The sequence below is a fragment of the Emys orbicularis genome, chromosome 2 (assembly GCF_028017835.1).
Source record: "Emys orbicularis isolate rEmyOrb1 chromosome 2, rEmyOrb1.hap1, whole genome shotgun sequence".
Taxonomy (NCBI): Eukaryota; Metazoa; Chordata; order Testudines; family Emydidae; genus Emys; species Emys orbicularis.
The window spans coordinates 297,403,919-297,418,646 of NC_088684.1; the positions used below are offsets into that span (position 1 = coordinate 297,403,919).

The following is a 14,728-nucleotide window of genomic DNA, read 5'->3' on the forward strand; positions in this document are numbered from 1 at the left end:
GCCCGGGGGAGCGAACTCCGTCTGCTGGGGGCCCCGCACCTGCTGTCCACCCCCCGTGGAGGCTACTCAGCCCCCCGCGCCCGGCCTGGCACGGTAGGGAGCTGACGGCGGGAGCTGCCTTGCAGCCGGCCCGGGGAGCTGCGGGGACCTGTCCCGGCCCGAGCTCCAGGCGGCTGAACCGGGTTCGCTCAGACCGGCCCGAGCGACCAACGCGTGGGGCCGGGACAGATCCGGACCCGCAGAACCTCTGACAAGGCCCCGAGATCGGGATGCCCGGCGCCGCGATCCCCCCGCCGCCAGGGGCCGCTGCCGCCCCGCTCCTCCCCGCCGCTCCCGGGCCCCGGCAGCCAGGCCGCGGCTCCCTCCCGGCTGCGCTCGCTCTGCTCCGCCCGGCAGCGGGGCCGGCCCGTGGCGAGGCGGCGCCGGGACTCTGCCCAGCCTGGAGCGGGAGCGGAGCTCGGGTTCGAGTCCGGATCCCGCCGCCCGGCTCGTTCCCTCGCCCGGTGCCCCCAGCCCGGCCAGCAGCGCTCCCCGGGCCGCCCCCGGGCCGCGGTGAGGGGCGAGCTCCGGGCCGGGACAAAGGGCCATGGCCGAGCGGGCCGCTGCCCAGGTAAGGGCCGGGGCGGGGAGCCGGGGCCGGGGCTTTGCTGCTCGGCAGCCGCGGTGTCTGTGCGGTCTCGGCCGGGCGCGGTGGGCAGGGTGCCCCGCACCCGGTTCCTGCCGCCGGGCCGCACGCGCTGGGGAGTGGCCCCGGACGGGGCTTGGCCCTGCCGGGGGCGGGGAGCAACTGGCGGCCGATGACACCGGGTCCGGGGGCAGGTTAAACTGGGGCATCTGCTCCGCCTGCCAGCCCCGGAGCTTCGCCCTTTGTCGTTGCTGGGAGCCTGCGGAGCCCCCCCGGGGCAAGGGGGTAGTCCCGGTCCTGGGCGCCCAGACCGCGGGGCCCGGGGGTTGCTAACGGCACAGGAACAAGGGCACCGCTTCCTTCCCCTGCCCCCTTGGGCTGGGCTCTGGGACAGAGCGAGGATTTTCTCACCCTTCCCTTCGGCCCTAACACGTGTTTGGGGCTCGGACCGGATGCTGCCGGAGGAGGCGTCGGGTAATGCTGCGTCCAGACGGCGCCGCCGCAGCTAAGGGCGGCTTTGCTACCCCTTCCCCCCAATGCTTTTCTAAAGGCAGCCTGAGCAGAGCGTCTGCTTTGCTCCTCTGAGCACCGTAGTCCATTGTATTTGACCCGCTAGCGAAAAACGTCCCAGCTCCGCCCTGGATACACTAGGTTAGCTCTGAATAGAGCCCTCAACAATGCTGGATCTGCTGGGCCTGAGAAGGTGGAAATGTTCCAGTTCTCACTTTGCTGGGTCTGTAGGGCGGTTACAAATACTCAGCTGGTCTTTCAAGGGGGGGCTTTAGACAGGAGGTCTGAAACTTTTTCATGGTGTAGCCCACATCTTTAATAAGGTGTGTGTCTTGCGGACACCCCCCCCCTTCCTCCCACTGGCGGTCACCCAGCCCATCTCCCGCTGGTTTGCACAACTTCCCCGTGGCAACAACAGCAATTCCTTGCATGCAGAAATGATCTCAGGAAAGTGTTTCGCTGTTTGCAATTGTTCTGCTGGTGGCAGCGGTCCCTGCGGGTGGCTCCTGGTTCCTTTCCAGCAGCTACTACTAAAGGCCGCTGGGCTTGGCTCCGCCTTGGCCCCTGCTCTGTCTACACGTCATCAAGTTCTTCCTTCCAGCGAAGGGCCTACGTCCCTGTAGAAGGGAGAAGGTGGAGCTCACGCTGGGTGACCTGTCAGCTCTCCACAGATCAGCCGTGGTCCATGGGCCGTAGTTTGAGAACCTGCTGACTTAGCATCTGGGGTGTGTTTGCAGGGCTAGGGTGGTGTCTTTGTACCATTTTTTTCTTTCCACACTGGGCAAAACTGTTCTGAAAATCACAGACACAAACATGGAGTCCTAGGGCCCTGTTTGCTGCAGAATCTGATTTCAAAGCAGAAATGTGCCTGGTAGTTGATCTTTCAACCTTAGCTTCTGGAATGTCATTACTTTTGAGTGCTTAACTTCTCCACCTGACCTTAGCATAACCTCCTGCTTGTACTCTAGGAGGTTTTGTGTGTGCATTCAGTAAGAATAAAAATTGGGTCCGACAAAGCATCGAGCAGCCTGTAGCCTGAGAGCGGCTGTTGCTCTTAGGAGCTGATGTTGACAAAGGGAATGTGTTCCCAGCTCCGTTTTCCATGTCTTTCCGTACACACAGGCTCCAGAATGGGACATGGAGTCCGAGCACTGGCCTCTTTCACAGCCCCACGCTGTCCCCCGACGGACTTCTGCGAGAGAAACCCCGCTGCACACGGCGGAGATCTCCCTGACTCTAGTCGCTGCCATTCAAGCTGTGGAGAGAAAAGTGGATGCTCACGCCATCCGGTTGCTGAATCTGGAAGGGAGAACAGGGACGGCTGAGAAGAAATTGATAGGTTGTGAGAAAACCGTGGTGGAGTTTGGGAACCAGCTGGAGAGTAAGTGGGCCGTGCTGGAGACTCTGATCCAGGAGTACGGGGTCCTGCAGAGGAGGCTGGAGAACATGGAGAACCTGCTGAAGAACAGGAACTTCTGGATCCTGAGACTTCCCCCAGGCACTAAGGGGGACGTCCCCAAGGTAACTATCTCAGCTAGTTAGATCATACTGATTAACGATGGAGGGAAATTCTGAAGTCATTGAGTCAATTTCTCCTCCACCCACGCAAGGGCCGATGTAACACCCCACCCAGCCCCACGCAGGATGTACAGGTATTAAGCTGATCAATTGTTTTTTGGCTAAGAAGCAGCATCTGCTTCTTGTTACCTTGTGATTCCATCCATCACCTGCCTCTCCTCCTCCCATTGTGTTCTGCACACACCAGTCACAGCTCTGCCCTGGAGGGGCAGTGAGGTGTCTGGAGCAGGGAATCGCTTCTGTGCGATGTTGTAGTGCCTCTATAGACTCCACTCCTGACTGGGACCACGAGGGGCGATCACGATACAAAGAACTAGGATAGAATCAATGGCTAGAAATGACTTGAAAGTGGCTTCAGGTCATCCTTCACCCCTGGGTCCCCCAGCCAATTCGTGAGGGTCTGAAAATCGCTCTTTCATGTTAAGCCGTGGCGGTGTGGGAGACCCACGCAAACAACAGGGAAACTGGCCGGCTTTGCAAGGGAGATGACGGAAATGCGACTCACGCAAAGGTGCTGTCGTGCACATAGCAAACAGGCTGAAAAAAGAGAGAGGAATATCCCTCCCCTCCCCAATCTCTTTCGGTTCTGGGCTCCGTAAGAGTTACATATTAACAGGGAAGTGTGTGGTGGGGGGGTTAAACTGAGGGCACCCCTTTAAAAATAGAGAGTGATCTTGAACCGGATCAGAGCGTGCACTGGACTGGGAATCCGGAGAGTGGGGGTCTGTTCTTAGGTCTGCCACCAACCTGGTCTGTGACCTTGAGCAAATCCCTTCCCTTCTTGGAGCCTTTTCCCCTCCCGCCCTATGTCTGCCTTGTGAGCTCTGCGGGGAGGGGGCTCTCTTCCTGTGTGTGTATACAGCACGCAGCACAATGGGGCCTTGAGCGCAGCTGGCCCTTCCAGTAACAGAAGCAATGGAAGGGGAGTCAGACCCAGGTGATCTATAAATCTGATATAAACCAGCCTATGAGGGCACTGCAAAGCCCTGGACAGAGCTGATTAACCCCATTCTGCTCCTTCCTACCCACCGGCCAATGAAAGGAGAGGGATGAAGCGTGAAAGGGCTGTACTGCTGTGTGTTCTTCACTGGAGCGCGCCTGTCACTTACCATGCGACAAGGATCCTACTGCCGGGGCTGCTTCCTAGGGTGATTTCACCTCTTCGTGTAGGGCCAAGTGGGAGGAGGAGCTTTGACAGATCCGGCAGGGGACAGGGAATTCTGGAGGGGAAACAGGCCCAGATTGTCACGCCCTCACTCACATCGAAGCACCTGAGTGCACGCCCTATTCACCAGGAATAAGGGTATAAGCATCTAGCCCTGGGTGACAGAAGGGGATGAAATGTGATGATGTTTATTTCCTCCTCCCTGTGCGAGTTGCTCTGAGTCGTTTGCCCAGTAATGTGCTTAGAAAAAGAAGAAGAAAAGTTGTGACGTGTTTCTGTGGCATGTGTGTTAAATATTCTCCCCTGGTCTCGTCTGTAGCGTCACGTGACCGCGCCTGCTGCTGCCATTACGATTTGACAGCTGCTGCTGAGCGTGCAATGCTTGTGGTTGCAGGTCCCCGGGCCGTTTGATGACGTCTCCGTCTATTTCTCCGAGCAGGAGTGGGAGAACTTAGACGGAGGGCAGAAGGAGCTGTACAAGAACGTGATGAAGGGGAATTACGAGACCCTGATCTCGCTGGGTAAGGATCCTCTCATAAAACCTGTGACCTTTGAAGTACCCGCCTTGCTCTGGGGGAGGGATACTTTCAGGTCTCTGCCTTCCGGTGGCTGTTGAGGACTCAAGTGAATTTAATGTCCTCTATGCAGCCTGGTGCCCTTCACCGGCAGGTTTCACATGCTACAGGGCTGGAGGGTCAGGCAGCTGTTACCAGCTATTGAATTAAATGCTGGTGTCAATCCAGGAGGTTCCCGCCCCTTAGACCGCAGCCATCACAACTGACATGCTGCTTGGCCACTTCATCAGAGGTGCTTAGGGGAGAATGGGCCCCATCCAGAGCACACGTGGGGGGAGGGATAGCTCAGTGGTTTGAGCATTGGCCTGCTAAACCCAGGGTTGTGAGTTCAATCCTTGAGGGGGCCATTTAGGGATCTGGGACAAAAATCTGTATGGGGATTGGTCCTGCTTTGAGCAGGGGGTTGGACTAGATGACCTCCTGAGGTCCCTTCCAACCCTGATATTCTGTGATTCTGTGATTCTATGTGGGGCAGGGGCCTGGCCCAGCTGCTGATCCAGAGGGTCCTGTGCATGCCCGTGGTGCTCTCTTCTCTCTGTTCCTTCCCTGCAGCTGGGCTAGGGGATCCGCGTGCCATTCCCTCCCTGCATGGAGATGAGTCCTGGCGGCTGTCCCATCAGCTAGCGGCACCCTTTCTGCTTCATGCCTGGCTGGGGAGCAGTCGTGTGATCGGAGCCCACATGGAGCAAGCAGGGCTCCACTCCCTGTGGTTCCTCACTGACCCACCGGGGTGGGGAGAGCAGCTTTGCTGGTGTCGTGTTTGCCTCCATCCCTCTTCCCCATCCCATCGCCTTCCGCGACCAGAGGGGGCTGGTTTGAAAGCCGGTCCCACTCCGTGTGCCGGGTAGCCGGTGAGTGTCGATATCTCTTCCCATGAACAGACTACGCCGTCTCCAAACCCGACATCGTGTCCCAGATAGAGCAGGGGGAGGAGCCGTGTGTCAGAGATCGGGAGGACTCCGAGAGCAGAGAGATCCCTCCGGAGCCCTGCTCGGGTGAGTTCTAGACAGCCTCACAAAGGGCTTTCTGGCCAGAGGCAGGAGAGAGCGAAGGCGCTGGGCTGAGCTGGGGGCGGGGAGGGGGGACTGTGTGCAGAGCAGATGAGCTGGGAAAGCCCTGAGTGAATGTTGCAGAGAGGGGAGGTGGGAGGAGGAGAGGGACTCGCAGGGAATAGGGAACATGCTCACACAGGCCGCAGGAGTGACAGCCGGGCAGACTGGCAAGGGAGCCACGGTGCAGAGCTGAAGGAGGCGATTGAAAGCGGAGCAGAGTTAGCATGTGGGTAAAGAGCCCATCACAGTGGGCCAGGCAGGCAATATTTCAAGCCCCTGGCCCACACGGGAGGGTGTTAATGGCTTTGCTCAACCCCCGATGTTGACCTCTGGCTGGGAGGGAGGGCAGTTCACCTCCTGGGATCCAGTGGACAGGCCACTGGAGAGGAGTTAAGAAGCTGGCTGGATCCCATGGCTGGAGGTTGAAGCTAGACTGGAAAGAAGGTGCCATTTTTGCCGATGAGCGTAATGATCCACTGGAAGGCGTTACCAGCAGGCAGGGCAGGGTCTCCATCACTGACCATTTTTAAACCAAGGCTGGGGGATTTTCTAAAAGATTTGCTGTAGGGGCCGTTCTCTGGCCTGTGTGAGACGCACGGTCCGACTGGGTGATTCAATGGTCCCGTCTGGCCTTGGGATCTTTGCGGCTGTGTGGTCTGCAAGGCTGGGCTCTCCAGCGCGCTGGCTGCGTCCTAACGGCAGGGGGAGAAAGCCACTCGTTCCCAGCAAAGTTCTGCAGAGCGCAGCTGATCGCGGACCCCTCCCCTGAGATATGCAGTCAGCGATTTCCCTGCACCTGGGTGTTCCCCCCCCCCACACACACACACACTGTCTGCTAGGCACTGAGGCCAGCATACACTGACAATGGAGGGAGATCTCCCCTCCCGAGGGCGCTGGTACAAACTGTCCGCTCACGCTCTCGCCACCTGCCCTCCGGAAGAGTGTCGTAGTGGTTGAGATGCTGCTGGCGCCAAAAGGCGGCCGGCACCGATGGCACTGAACCGGGGCAGTGGGAGACTTGCCTGGAGCTCTGTGCAGACGAGGCCTTAGATCAGTAAAACACTATAACTGCCCCCTCTTTCCCAGGGGTATTGTGAGGGGCTTGTTCAGCTCCCTGGCCCTGGTCAGCCCCAGCCCGTCCATGGGCTTGCATTGGGAATCCAGGATGCCGTAGTTTCAGGAGGTTGCCTCCATCCCCCGCCTATGCAGTGAATACAGCCTGGCTTCTCTTTGTATTGCTGCAGATAGCAGGGTGGTGGTCAAAGTGGAGGAGGAGAGCCCTGAGGAGGAGCCGGAGAACATGGAGCTACAAAGGACATTGCCGGAAATGGAGGTTTTCCAGTGTCTGGAGCAGGGAACGACCCGTGAGGAGAGTCTGTGCAGCCCCGAGAGGGTGCCAGCGGACCTGCCCGGAAACGGCCTGGAGGAGCCGACTCGGTGCGGGACAGACCCCCAGGAGCTCAAGCCGTTGCTTGTTCACCTGCAGAGCCCCGCGGCAGCCAGGCTGTTCGTCTGCGCCGAGTGTGGGAAGAGCTTCCGCAGCCGGCAGCATCTCACCCTGCATCAGAGGGACCACGCGGGAGCAGGGGCCTGCCTGCCGCAGCCCAGGGAGAGCTTTGCCCTGAAACCCGGCCCCAGACCCCACCCCGGGGCCCAGGCGGGAGGCAAACCCTACAAGTGCTCCGAGTGCGAGCGCAGCTTCTGCCACAAGTCCAGCCTGCGGAAGCACCACCTGGCGCACACCGGGGAGCGGCCCTACACCTGCGCCGAGTGCCGGAAGAGCTTCAAGCAGAGGGTGAGCTTGGTGCTGCACCAGCGGATCCACTCGGGGAGGAGCGAAGGCTCCTTCATCTGCACGCAGTGCGGCAAGTACTTCAGCCACCACTCCAACCTGACGCGGCACCTGCGCATCCACACGGGGGAGCGGCCCTACAAGTGCACCGAGTGCGAGAAGAGCTTCACGCGCAACCAGTACCTGGTGGAGCACCAGCGCATGCACGCGGGCGAGCGCCCCTATCACTGCGCCGAGTGCGGCAAGAGCTTCCGTTACAAGCGCTCGCTCTACTACCACCAGAACATCCACCCCGGGAAGGGCTTCCCCGGGCCGGGGCCAGGGCCGGGCCACGTGGGGTAACAGCAGGGCCAGAAGCCACGCTCCGGGGGGGCTTACAGGGGGCTGCCTCCCTCCGAAAGCAACACCCGGGAGCTCCAGCCGGCTGGCACCGCAGCACGCACTGCAGCGACTTTATCGCCGGGAGATTTTTACAGGAACGAAGCTATATTTTGAGTGCAGCCTTTTGTTAAGAGAAGTAGGCGTCAGACTGGTTTTAAAACGGAGGAGGCAGCGGAGGGGCCCTGTTCTGGACTCAGGGCCGGCAGAGCCTAGCTGGGAGGGAAGGGTGAGGAGATGGGAGGTAGTTTGAAGGGGAGATGGGGCCCTCCTAGCCCCACCTCCATTGAGTTGTTCATGTTTCAGAGTAGCAGCCGTGTTAGTCTGTATCCGTAAAAAGAACAGGAGTACTTGTGGCACCTTAGAGACTAACAAATTTGTTTGAGCATAAGCTTTCATGGGCTACAGCTCACTTCTTCGGATGCATAGACTGGAACATACAGCAAGAAGATATTTATACATACAGAGAACATGAAAAGGTGGAAGTAGCCATACCCACTGTAAGAGGCCAATCAATTGAGATGAGCTATCATCAGCAGGAGAAGAAAACCCTTTGAAGTGCTAATCGAGATGACCCATAGAAGGTGTGAGGATATTTTAACATGGGGAAATAGATTCAATTAGTGCTATTTCCCCATGTTAAGTTATCCTCGCACCTTCTATGGGTCATCTCGATTATAATTTCAAAGGTTTTTCTTCTCCTGCTGATGATAGCTCATCTCAATTGATTGGCCTCTTACAGTGGGTATGGCTACTTCCACCTTTTCATGTTCTCTGTATGTATAAATATCTTCTTGCTGTATGTTCCAGTCTATGCATCCGATGAAATGGGCTGTGGCCCACGAAAGCTTATGCTCAAATAAATATGTTAGTCTCTAAGGTGCCACAAGTACTCCTGTTCTTTTTGAGTTGTTCATGTGGGGCTGGGCACTGATTTCTCTGCAGTGTCCCAGCCCCTGTGTCCCGCTGTGCCTGAGTGGCAAAGGGCCCCGGCAGCACGGGAAGGGGGCGTCCACGCCTCAGGCCCTGGGTCTCCTGCAGCCACGGCCTGGGTTGGGGAACGCCCGCACCAGGCAGGTCCGCACCCAGCTCGGTTTTAGCGGGTGTTGCCTGGGGATCCCCCGGCTCATGAATATTCAGATATTCGACTTCCTCAGTTTGCTGCCCCGTTGGAGCCTGGGAATCTGTGCGGGATCCGTGTATTCTCATAGCAGGGGCCGTGGACGACCCAGCCGTGATCCTCTAGGAATCTTGCTCGGGATTCCTTCCTTCCCTGGGCTCTCCACAGTTTGTTCCTGTGGTGATCCTCCTTGCAGGTAATTTCCCCACCTGCCTGCTGTTTGGCTGGGGCGCCCTGTGATGGTCCCTGGGGCACCTTGTTACCACCTGCCCTTAGCGTGGGGCAGCTTGGTCTGTGCCTGCCAGGGTTCAGCTTCCCAACGCCAGCGGGCAACACAAGCCCTCCCTGCTAGGCCAGGCAGGACCCACTTCCTCTCTGCTGGTTACCGATAGGCCCCCTCGAGCCTGCAGCGTCTCCCTGGAGTGTCCAGCCCCTGGCCTGCCGGCCACTTGCAGGAGTCACAGATTTGCTGCTTCCCAAGAACCAGCCCGCCCCCCAGCCGCCCCTCAGTTCGCCGCTCCGCTTCCCACCCAGCACATGGTGAAATCGAGGATAAGGTTATTTAACGAAGCCCAGAGCGTCAAGCGATAGCAGAGGGTTCCAGCTAAAATAAAATCATAAGCAGTGTTGTAGGACCTGGCCTTTTCTTTCCCGAGAGCCCCCACGGCTGGTAGAATATTGCTCATCCCCCACTAGCTGCTTGCCTCCGAGGTGAGGGGTTCCGTGTGGTTCTTTGCCCCCCAACCTCTACCAGTCCCATCCTTTGTCTTTATTCATAAACAGGACGTCAGCTGCTGTTTGTGTCAGTGTGTGCAGTCTGCGCGAGAGGACAGTGGCTCAGTGTGCAGCCGGGCCCGTGGTGTGAGCTGTCCCGTCACACACGGCTCTGGAGGGAGAGCGGGGTCTGCTACCTCCTGCCTGAAAAGAGCATTTCCAAGGTGTGTCGCCTCCTGGTGACCTGCCTTGTTCCCTCCAAGACCCTGGGAAGTCCAGAGCCAGCTCTCCTTAACTATTCTCTGTACATACGTCGTGCAGTGATTCTGATGACCGGTAGGTTACTGGCTGTGAGTTGAGACCTTCGGTGCACTCTGAGGCGTACATCCGACCTAGGGGATCCTTGCAAACCCTGGGCCCTCTGCCCAGTGGCACCAAGGAGTCTGCGGGTCACAAGCCCCTCTACGTTGTAACCTTCCTCCACCCCATCTGTAAGGCCATTTCAGCGAGATGGGGCAGAGTGCGTCGCCTGTTGCAACTCAGGCACAGATCCGACCCCATGTGCTTCCGCGTCACTGAGCCAGGCATGGTTTCCACGCTGCCTGAAGCACATTGGAGCAGAGCGCCCCGGGGGACGTGGCCCGAGAAGGACCAAGGTGGGTGGGATGAAGCAGAGAGAGTATAGCTAACACCATCTAGAACTTAGGAAAATAGAATGGAATTATCCTGGCTGTGGAAGTTACCTCAACTGGAGGGAACTTCATGGCGCAGGGCGTCCGTCCCCCCCCCCCCCCCCCATCAGTGACTGGAAACAAGGGCAGAAAGCCAGGAGGAAGGAACTTGCTGGGTTGGAAGGTCCATGGGATGAAGTTCTCACAACAGCCTGGGAGGTAGGGCAGGGCTATTACCTATTACCCCACTCTACAGCTGGGGAAACTGAGGCACGGGGTAAGTGACTCACCCAAGGTCACTCAGGAAGTCAGTGGCATAGCAGGGAACTGAACTGAGGTCACTGAAATCCAAGGCTGGTGCCGTAGCCACTGGGCCATCCTGCTTCTCATTGCCATTTGGAGACGGGGAGAGGAGGGCAGGTTGGTAGCAGCAAGAGTCTGGTCTGGGCTCGATTTGTTTTTGGCCACACGGGATGGTAAAAACAATCCACCCAGCCTCATGACTGAATCCAGTGCAACTTGCCCCCGGCCTGCTGCAGTAGTCCGGCTCGCAGTCTCCACGGACGGCCACCAAGGGCTGGTTGGTCACCGAAGGATTTCTGTGCAGGGGGCAGCCCGTTGGCACGCTGCTAGTTAGCGTCTGCCCGAAACGAAAGTGAAGATGGCTTTGAAGTGACCCCGCTAACCAGGCTCTCCAAAGCGTGCAAGGAGGTGGAGGGAAGCTGTGAACCGGCTGTGACTGGGTAGGTTCCCCTCTAGGTCCTGTCAGGTGCTAGTCTGTATCTTTTACCTTTCTGCAGTTTTCTCCACGCTGACCCCCTGGTTTCCTTGAGAGCACCCACCTCATACCCCTCCCCCACTGCTGATCGGATACCCCCTTCCTTTCTGTAGTTTCCCCCCACACTTACTCCTCCCCCATGACCAGTGTGAGCTGTGGAGGTGGCTAGCTGTGTTTGTGTTGGCTGTTTAGACTGTAACTTCTTCGGGGGCAGGAGCCGCGTCTTCTGTGTCCTGGCACTTAATAAATGATGATTATTCCCCTTACGGTGTGACTACCTTGTCTACTTTGACAGTGTAACGAGAGCACACCTAAACCCTAGCTAGGCTGAGCAGCTCTCCTGAGCTGCTTCCAGGGGAAGTGAGGAGCAAGGCAATGGGGTGGGGGGCTAGATGGGAGGGCTGGAGAACTGCAGGAGAGGGGAGAAAGGAGGGGGCAAACTTTGGAGAACAGGGAGGGGGATCTCGACTTTGGAAACCCGTAAGCCCACGCAGGGTTGGGGGGAGATGGAGAAGGTGAGAACAGAAGAACATGCAGGGGAAGGAGAACAGACCATGCGGCTCGGGGGAGCCCTGGAATAATGTTCTCTGAAGCTTGGTGGGGAAAAACTGACAGGTAGCCCAGAATTTTGGCCACCCACAGCAATAACACATCCTGCAGTGGGGTGCGTTTAGATGGACCCTTATGCCTGTGTGGATCCCCCTGCAAGAGCAAGGCCTTGGTTTTAATTCAATACAAAACATAACAGAGAAGCTGCCTCCATCCCTGGCAGAAGAGCTGGTGAAACCCACCACCAACCAGCCGGAGCAAGGATGGCGCATGGTCAGTTTTCAGACCAAACAACCTTGTGCCCTTGTTGTGGGTGTGGCCAGTTTTCTCACTGGTCTGTGCTGGCCCTAGGAGGCCCCTTGCGAGGCGTCATCATCACAGGGGTCTTAGCTGCCAGATAGTTCTCCCTGAAGCAAACAGCATCAGCCGTCGTCTCCGGTCGATGCCATAGGACCTCGTCCTTTTCCCCAGGGGGGAATATCTGGGAGAATTGTTCAAGTAAAATCGTCTCTGCCAACTGGGCCTCCTGTTTTCATCTCAGGTCTGAGGGTGATCAGACATGGCCGTCTTCCCGGAGGATCCCACTCCTTCTGGAAACATAGCCAGAACGTCTCTTCCCCGATGTCCAGAGCGTTAACGGCTGCTTTGACTTGCACATAATCTTGGGCAGTAACATGGTCTAAAGCGTGATAAGCCATTTGCACCATCCCGGTTAGGTACGGGGCCAGCAAGCCTGCCCATTGGTTCGACGGGCCACCAGGCTGCTGTGACACCCTGCAGAGGTTTCAGGGAAGGCCAGCAGGCCCTATCTTTGTAAGCCTGATGGGAATGGGGGTCGCTTCCAGATCGAGGCTCATTGGTCCTGCTGTAGCGGGCAGCCATAGCATGGTGACCCCCTGTTGTACAGCTGCTGCTGTTGGGTTGTTAGATCATGGATTAACTGCTGCTGGTTTTCCATTCAAACCTTTCTCTGATGAAAAATTGCCTGGTTTTTAACCTGAAAATGTACACAAAAGGCTTTCTTTTTTCCTGAACTTGTTCAGGTTTTGGGTTGTTTTTTTTTTGTCCAAACGGCAAATTTCATGTTTTGCTTTTCTCCTTTTTTGCCACGAAATGCCAGAAATCAAATAAGTTCTCAGGTTGGGACTCCCACCCCGCCCCCCCTGCATTTTTTTATTCTTTCTTTTGCCACATACTCACATCCCCAACTCTAGCCAGAGGAAAAAAGAGACCACGTGTCTCTGCCGTGCTGTAGCTTTTCCAGAGTTGGAAAGTTTTGAAAAGTCACGGATGAGCAAAACGAAAAATGGAGAAAACCCAAAGCCTAGCCATTATTACACACAACAGCAAGAAGGAAAAAAGAGAGAGAAAACAGCAAATCTCCTTTTTTTAAAATAGTATCTGAAGATTTTTAGAAAAAATAAAAATTGTTCCATTTTGAATCCTGACAAACGGCAACAACTTTGAAATTTTTTTCTACTTTTTGACCAGCTCTTATAAGAATGAAAATCATTGACAGAATCAGTCCCATCCAATTTGCAAGTGCTGGATATGAACCTGCAAGTGGATGAAGCCAACTGCTTATTACTGATAACGTCTTACTCCAGAACACCTTGCTGTCCCCAAAGCGCAGGACCTTACGTGACATCCTCTCAGCCTTTAAATCCTGATTAAATACCTATTGGTGTGTACTCCTAGCTACTTCATCATCAGTGAGATCTGTGTGTGTGAATGTCTTTTCCTTTTCTGTTAATAGCAAGGGTTAAATCCAACTGTGACGGTGCACCCCATAATGCTTTATGGAAATCTGCTTATGAATGTATATATGTATATATGACATAACTAGAATATGTTTTATGCTACATATGCCATGTAACATCTCTCTGCAAAGGTTATGATCTACTGAATCTATTCATCCTATTTGTAGGCACGTATCATTGTTGTATTCAAAGTTATGAATATTGTCTGTGTACTGGTTTGATTTTAAGTAGCCTCAGTAAGGCATTTGGTCAGCTTCTTTAGAAAGGGATTTGCAAGTTAAGTGCCCAATCAAGAAACACTTAACAGACAATGGGACCTTGGAAGACTGCAATCCACATAAGAAGTCTACCTGGGGATGTTCAAGGTAGCATGTGAGCAATGGCTGCCACCTGTAAAGTTCTGAGTCATGCATGGACATGTGCCTTGCCCATGTGACTCCAAAATTCCATTTTGCAGCTGGATTCTGCGTAGGAGAGAGGAAGGGGTCTCCACTCACAAGAGAAAGTCTATATACAGCCCTGGGAGATCCTTCCATTTTGTCTTCAGCTGGCTCAAGAGGCAGCCTCTCCACCCCCATAGGATACCTGAAAGAAACTGGTAACTACAGGGGGTGTGAGTGATTGCTGGACCCAGACTAGAAGGAGGCTAGTCTGTAAAAGAAGCTTACTGGAACATCTCTGAGGGTGAGATTTCATCTGTAATCACTTCCTTACTGTATTCGGTTTAGACTTGCGTGTTTTATTTTATTTTGCTTGATAATTCACTTTGTTCTGTCTGTTATTACTTGGAACCACTTAAATCCTACTTTTTATATTTAATAAAATCACTTTTTACTTATTAATTAACACGGAGTATGTATTAGTACCTGGGGGGCAAACAGCTGTGCATATCTCTCTATCAGTGTTATAGAGGGCAAACAATGTATGAGTTTACCCTGTATAAGCTTTATACAGGGTAAAACGGATTTATTTGGGGTTTGGACCCCATTGGGAGCTGGGCATCTGAGTGTTGGAGACAGGAACACTTCTGTAAGCTGTTTTCAGTTAAGCCTGCAGCTTTTGGGGGACATTGTTCAGACCTGGGTCTGTGTTTGTAGCAGGCTAGCGTGTCTGGCTCCAACCGGGCAGGGCACTGAAGTCCCAAGCTGCCAGGGAAAACGGGCTCAGAGGTAGTCTCAGCACATCAGTTGGCAGTCCTCAAGGGGGTTTCTGTGATCCAACCCATCACACCAATGTCCAGTCCTTTAAATGTAAATTTTTCCTTGGAGTTAAACCTCAATTTCACACAACTGCAACTTGATCATTTCCTGATCTTCAAGTGTTTCACATTGCATCCTTCACATTTTTAATGCCATTTTTGGTATTTAATTTCCTAGATTTAAAATAAAAACAATTACTCCCCACCCCTAAACTGCACAAGTGCAAGCCCTGTCCAGCTTCACTCAGGGTCTCTGCACCAGA

The 14,728-nt window shown here is 55.3% G+C and overlaps 1 protein-coding gene across 1 annotated transcript; it reads left to right on the plus strand.

The window, feature by feature from the left end:
* Positions 1 to 586: 586 nt before the first annotated feature.
* On the plus strand, positions 587 to 7,639 carry LOC135873897 (zinc finger protein 282-like). Its single transcript, XM_065398505.1, has 5 exons — positions 587 to 610; positions 2,258 to 2,656; positions 4,273 to 4,399; positions 5,335 to 5,448; positions 6,750 to 7,639. Exons 1-5 carry the CDS (start codon positions 587 to 589, stop codon positions 7,637 to 7,639), a joined length of 1,554 nt encoding a protein of 517 aa, XP_065254577.1.
* Positions 7,640 to 14,728: the final 7,089 nt, after the last annotated feature.